Source organism: Muscardinus avellanarius (assembly GCF_963383645.1).
Source record: "Muscardinus avellanarius genome assembly, chromosome: 16".
In the NCBI taxonomy this organism is placed as follows: Eukaryota; Metazoa; Chordata; class Mammalia; order Rodentia; family Gliridae; genus Muscardinus; species Muscardinus avellanarius.
The window spans coordinates 46,726,004-46,732,919 of record NC_137802.1 but is presented as its reverse complement, the minus strand read 5'-3'; the positions used below and the strand labels follow the sequence as shown (position 1 = coordinate 46,732,919).

The 6,916-nt window shown below is 59.0% G+C and overlaps 1 protein-coding gene across 1 annotated transcript; it reads right to left on the bottom strand.

Annotated features, from left to right (window-relative positions):
• Nucleotides 1-202: 202 nt before the first annotated feature.
• On the bottom strand, nt 203-3,415 carry HOXB9 (homeobox B9; the record flags this gene model as incomplete). Its single annotated transcript, XM_080712520.1, has 2 exons — nt 203-438; nt 2,920-3,415. The coding sequence occupies 2 exons, from the start codon at nt 3,413-3,415 to the stop codon at nt 203-205; spliced, it is 732 nt and encodes a 243-aa protein (XP_080568646.1).
• Nucleotides 3,416-6,916: the final 3,501 nt, after the last annotated feature.

Genomic DNA, 6,916 nt, shown 5'->3' with positions numbered 1-6,916 from the left:
ACTTCTAGCTTCTAACTTAGCAGGGCTGCCTTTCGACACCCAGGAAGGAGGGAGGGTGGGGCCGGGGGAAGAAGCGGAGGCAGGCTCTGGGTGCAGCTGGGGTACTTGGTGGAGAGGACACCCTTCCCCGTCCCAGACGGCACAGGCTTTGCGGCCATCCCATAAATAAGAGTGAGCTGGGGAAGGGAAGGGCGGGCGGTCTTTACTCTTTGCCCTGCTCCTTGTTCATTTTCTTCATTTTCATCCGCCGGTTCTGAAACCAGATTTTGACTTGTCTCTCACTCAGATTGAGGAGTCTGGCCACCTCGTGCCTGCGGTCCCTGGTGAGATACATATTGAACAGAAACTCCTTCTCTAGCTCCAGCGTCTGGTATTTGGTGTAGGGACAGCGCTTTTTCCGGGAAGACCGGGCGTGCAGCCAGTTGGCAGAGGGGTTGGCTGAAAGAGAAGTAGGGACAGAATCACTGGCAGGAAAGGGATGAAGGGCCCCCGCAGCCAAGAGGTGCACCCTTAGTCTCCACTCTCCACCTGGAGAAAGGTGCATTGGAGAAAGGGCACCTGGGCCTTCAGGCTCCCGGAAAGGGCCCCAGACACTGGCCAGAGCTACCAGAGACACCTCCAGGTGAATGGCTCATTGGAGGCAAACTTGTGCCCAGACTTCCTGGGCACATTTCCAAAGCTCCAAGCCTGCCTCCGGTTCTCTTTCAATCTTTCTCCATGAGGGTCCAATCTTTCTCCACGAGGTTAGGACTCAGGTAAGAGCCCAGCATGGCTAGTGCCCCACCAGCAGCACCACCACACTGGCTAGGGGTGGTCAACTCGAAGGGTCCCTGGCTCCAGGTCCAGGAGGAGAGGAGGGGAGACGGACGGGGCCGACGAGGGAGCTTCTGTCCAGCCACAGCCTAAAGACCTCCTGGCCCTTGCTTCCGGCCAGTCCCAGTACACCCTGCCTTGGCCCAGAGCCTGTCTCTAAGGCCACATGGCAGCTGGCATGTGTATCTGTGTAGATAGCCTCCCTCCCCGCCACCACCACACGCCACGAATACGGGACCACACTTAAGAGCCGCAAACACCCAGCGCATTCCAATTCACGAGCAACCCAATTGCAACCATTCATCAACTCCAGCCTATGGGCGAGGGAGCACGGGGCTCACAGATAACTTATGGTTGCAATAGTCTCTCCTTTTCTGCTGCTCAGTTCACAGTTTGGTTTAACACAAGTTCAGGGAAATGGGGGAGCAAAATTGCTCCAGTCCCAAGGTGGGGAGCGGGAGGTGGGGGGGGCGGCAACAGAAAGCCCTTCACAGCACACCTAGCCTTTTAACTGACCCATGAGAGGGGAAGGGGCAGAGACAGAGACAGGGGTAATTGGGTGGAAAGGAGGCCAAAAGAGGAAGCAGGAATATATTCAGGCCTCTCTCTTTTTCTCCTTACCACCTCTCCCCAGACCCGAGAACTCAGAAAAGTTGCCAAATAAAACCTGAGCCAATTAAAAATAACATCCACCCCTCTACCAGCTTCCTTCTCCCCAAATGAAAAGCATTGAATTTTTTTTTAATTCAGTTCATCCTACGCTAAGTACCGTGTCTTACCAATTTGCAGCACTATTTCCTTAATGTGATTGCCTGGGATGGGACCCGCAGCCGCATTAAATATGAAAGAGGAAAGAAACTGTTAATAATTGATCCAGGCCAAATGGCCGCCTTGCAGTAATGGGTTTTCCAGGCAGAGTTTGGGGTCTGGGCTGGGGGTGTCTGTTTGGGTGTGTGCAAGAGGGAGGGTTTGGGAAGAGCTATGTTTCCCCCCAGTGAGTCCACCTGGCAGGTTGGAGGTGCCGGCCAGCAGGGGCCTCTCCCTAGACGAGGAGCCCCACAGGGCCAGCGGCCTCGCAGTTGGTGAAAAATCTGGCAGGGCCAGCAGAGACTAAAAATGACTCCTTATTCCCCCCAAAAGTGCAGGTAAGAGGTAAGAACTCGACCCGCCTGCTTGTGGGTTATGGTGTGGGGCTAAGAACCCCTAACCGACCTGCCCTGCTCGACCTTAGAAAACAAAATAGAAGGACCCTCTCGGCATGCCAGCAGCACCTTCTGGAAATGAGCCAGACTTGGGGGTCGGGCAGGGGTACTTTCGGAGGAGTGGGAGGAGAAACTACCCACAGAGGGTAAAGTTGTCTGCCCGTCCTCAGCCTGCCCCCCACCCCTCCTCTCCTCTCCCCGGGGTCCCTCCGGGGTGTCTCCTCCACTCTGGCGGTCGGCCCGAAATTCGGAAGTGATTCCCGGACTCCCCGCGAGGCGGACGGCCCGGGCTGGGGCTCCGCAGCCCCGCGGAGAGCAGCGGGGGCCGCGGAAAAGGAAGCGGCGGCCCGGGGAGGCCGCGGCGCGGAGGAGGAGGGGGCGGCCGGCGGGCAGGCTCCGGGGAGGGGCCGGCGCGCCGGGGAGGGGGCTCCGCCGCCGCGGCCCGGCTTCCCCGCCCCTCCCCGCGCCGGCAGCCGACCCCGCGCCGCTCCAGCGCCAGGTCTGCTAGGAACCGTCCTCCGCCAAGCTGTTGCATCGCAAATAAAATCCTAATGAGCCCCCTCCCCTTCCCCTGGGCCGGCTTTTACGGTCTGCGCGCGGCGTGCCCCGGGCCCGTGCGCTCGCGGCGGCCTCCGCCGGCCCCCGGGGGTGGGGGGAGCGGGCCGAGCGGCCGGCCGGGCCGGGGGCCGCGGGGCGGGGAGGCGGGGGCGGCGCCCCCACCCCCGGCGGCCTCGGCCTCCCCGCGGGGGCGCCCGGCCTCCTCCCGCCCGCGGCCTCCCTTCCTCCTCCCTCGCCCGCCGGCCGCGCCGCGTCTCCCGGCACATTGTCCGCAGTTTATGGCCTCTCCGTCCCTCCCCCGCGCCCGGCCCCCGGCCCGGGCAGCTCCCCACTTTTTATAACTTACTTTGATCCGGCCTCTCTTTGTCCTCGCTTCCTTCGCAAATTTTATTGTCCCCGTAGCCGGGCCTTTGATTCGCCGAAGTTTCCAAACTGTACTCGGGCGCGCCCGGCTTGAGCAGCTCCCCCGGCGCGCCCAGCAGCGGCTCCGCCTTCACGGCCGCGGGCGCGGGGCCGGGCGCGGGCTCGGCGCGCGGCGCGGGCTCCAGCCAGGTGCGCAGGTACCTGCCCTCGGCCGGCGGCGCGCCCTGCGGCGGCAGGTAGGGGTGGTAGACGGCCGGCAGGCTGCCCGACGCGTGCGCGCTCAGCGGCGCCCAGGACGCGCCGAACACGGGCGCCTTGGGCTGGAAGCTGCACGAGGGGAACTCCAGGTGCTCGGCGGGGCCGGGCGGCCGCGGGCCCGCGAACTGGCCCGCGGGGAACTTGGCCGGAGGCGCGTCCTCGCTCTCGTGACTTATGATGGAGTCGACATAATAGCTGCTAAGCGTCCCAGAAATGGACATCCTCAGACATTATCCGGGCGCTCGCCGGGGGAAGGGACGCGCTCGCGCGGCGGCGCCCGAGCAGGGAGAGGTGGCACCCGGACCGGCGTGAGCCGGGGCTTTCGGACGCGACCCCCCCCCGGCCCCCCCTCCCACCCCCACCCCCGGCTCAACTTCCCAGCCAACAAAGTACAGTGGGGCAGCCCGGCGCGGCGCTCCTTGCAAAATGATTGGTCAAAGTTTTTCCGACTGCCTGATAAAGCGTCAGCTCCGACATAAATCAATCGGGCGAGGGGGCTGCGCTCTCGCTGTCATCCGTCCGCGCTGCATTCCATATCCAGGATGGATTGTTTTATGCTGATGCAATGTGCTATCACGTCAGGGCTCCGGCGGCCACGTAACCTCAGCCCCCGCGGCTGGCCGCCCCGGCCCCTCCCGCCTCTGCGGGGAGGAGGGGGGGGCTCTCGACGCGGGGCGGAGGGAGGCGCGGGCGAGCGCGGGCGGCGAGCCCTGTCCCCAGGCGGGTGGGAGAGGGAGGGAGGGCGAGCGAGCGCCGAGGGAGCCCGAGCTCCCCAGCCCGGGGAGCCTCGGAGAGGCCCCGCCGGATAATTAAAGGGGAGGCGGTCCCGTCCCCCCCAACACCTCCACCTCCACCCCGCAGGCCCTCATTTCCTCTTCTCTGTCCCCTTGACAGAAGATGTTTATTAAACAACAGCAGCAGCAGCAGCAGCAGCAGCAGCAGCAGCAGCAGCAGCAGCAGCAGCAGCAGCAGCAGCAGCAATCCACAGGAGATGGAGTGCCAGGGATGGAGGAAGTTGAGGATTTTATAGGGCGTTATCCGCTTCGGAGGGGACCCGGGCACTATTTGGGGGAGATATAAATGACCAAGAGGGTCCCCCCCCACCCCCCAGTTGCTGAAGGACACGGAGAGAGGAGAATAAAATGGGATGGGTGCCGAGGAGCCACCATCTGTACTGAAAGTAGAACCTGCCTGAGGTCAAAGGGATCCATCAGGCCCTGGAAACTTGAGCCTATAAAAGAGTTGACTATAACCAAAGTCCTTCCAGGGAACTCCTTTTGATATTTCCTGGGTCTGTATGGATGGGTGGGGGCGCAGCCATCTCTCCTGTTCCCACACTGAGAAACCTCCCAGGCCCCTAAAAGAGTACAGATGGAGCTGCAAACCCGGAGGGGGCCAGGGAGCTCTCTGGGAAAGGGCCCCCAACCAGCACAGGAAGAGATCCCAAGTCATCTCCCCTTCCATCCTGAAAGGAAGGAACCTAGGCCAAAATTTCCACCCTCCGGTTCAGCTCTTTGGACCAGGGCTCACCGTAGCTCTGGACGACTTCCCCAAGCTGGTACTGGGCACCAACATGGGCTGTGGGCTGCCCAGGGCCAGTCTTTCTCCTACCCAGTGCCTTCCCTCCGGCAGATCCCCTCCCTGGAGCTTCCAAACAGTCTGCTTTATTAGAATCCACTCTGTGGCCCAGCCAGGGACTCCCCAGGGGCCACCGGCTGGCTTCCCTGGCCGTCTCCCAGCCACGGGCTCCTCTGTTTTCTGCTCTGGGAGCAGCTGCCTCTCCCAGTGCGTGCAGAGCCCCTATACAGAGCCGGCTCTCTCGGATTGGCTTTAGGGGCAGATTTCTTGTCATTTCTCTGACCCTGGGCCATTATAAAGCTGGCTGCCCTCAGCTTCCTCATCCACCCACCAGTTTAAAAATAATTTTTTTTTTACTAAAGCAAGGCCTTTCTAACTTGGGGTTTTATCTTTTGGGCCCCTACCCCTCTGCCCTGTGGAAGGCTGTGGATCACCTCTTCACACACACAGACACACTCCCGCCCGCTTTTCTTTCCAAATGAAGCCATCTCGTGTCATTACATGTGAAATACGAGGGCGAAGCGCCATATTTCTTCACATTATGGCGATTTCAAAATGATTTTTTAAAGATCAATGTTGGCACCCAGCCCCCCCATCCCACTCCCTCTCTCCGAGGGAGATCAACCCAGCAGATCTGAAACCAAACAGCCTGAAGAGCTTCTTTTTCCATAGGACCCAAGTGGGGAAACAAAATCCCATGCAAAGTCCTCTAAGTAGCAGTTGGATGCCCGGGAAAGTCCAGGGGGCTCCCTGGACCGGCCAGTTAGAAAGCTGGACACAGAGCGAATGAATCACAGTTAAGGCAAAGCACCTGTTCTCGATTTGCCAGACGCATGGAGTCTGCTGTCGGCTTTACCTGTAATAAATATACTCTTTAGGCAAAAAAAAAAAAAAAAATCTCCTCCCCCGCCATAAATAAAAAAAATGTTTTGAAGCAAGGCAAGCTGAGTATGATTTTCTGTAGTATATAAATTAGGACCCAAATGGACATGTGAACCATGGGCTGGGGCTTTTTTATTTATGGAAAAGCCACAGCGCTGCGCTGTTCTTAAGCCCCAAGCTGTGCCGGCGCTGGGCTCTGACTGTTGCCCTCCTGGCTCCCCTTCCCCAACTCAGGCGTTGCCTCCGCCGCCTCTTTGCAATCAGAGTCCAGAGGGCCGCGTAGTTAGGGAAGAAGTTTGGGGAAGAAGATTGAGGCTTCTGCCCCGCAAGAGTGAGATGGTCCAGCAGACAAGGTTCAGGTTGGTGGGTTGCTAACTGTCCAGGAAGTTGCCCCCAGGTCTCTGGAGGCTCCTGGGTGCTGGGTGAGGGGGGGGGGTCTAGATCTCTTTTGAGTTCAGAGCTTAGTCTTTGCCTAGATAGAAGCTAGAAGGTGGGAACAATTACAGCATGACAGGTTTTGGAGGTCTTGGTTTTCTCCAGAGATTTGATTCTAGGGGGAAAAGAATAAACTGATCCCCTCCCAGATTCCCGGGAGTCTGTTACACCCCAGCTTATCTCCCTCCAGGTGCAGATGTACCAGGCAATGAGTCTCGCCCCAGCTAAACTTTCTAGAGAGCACTGCTGCCCCAAATTGGAGTTCAATTCCAGCCCAGGCAAATGATTACAAGTGGTATCTGAAAGAGCACTCTTTGCCTGGATGCTCTGGAAGCCCGTGTCCCTCCCCAGACAATGGTACCCACCAAGGAGGGGAGCCATCAGGATTGTGGGCCCTGAAACATAGCCTTTAAAGACACTTCTAGAGAGGTCATTTCATTTCGGGGTCACTTTGACCAGATAGAGAAAAACTCCTCCATACTCCACCCCCACTGCTAAAGAGGAAAAAAGAAAGAGGGAAAGAAAGAAAGAAAGAAAGAAAGAAAGAAAGAAAGAAAGAAAGAAAGAAAGAAAGAAAGAAAACCCTGCCTTCTCTCCGCAGCCCCTTGCCTGCCATTGCTTGTACCGGAGCCTCGCCTAAACACAGCTGGGGCTGGTGCCTGGTGGCTTAGCAGTCAGGAAAAAGCAGCAGCTCCTGGTCACACTGGAGCCCAGAGCAACCAAGACTAAGGACAGAGACGGATGCTGGCTGGAACCAGCTGGTGAGTGCTCATGCTTTGGGGACAACTTTTGGTAGGGTCCTTGTCAATAAAAAGAGAGGGAAAGTC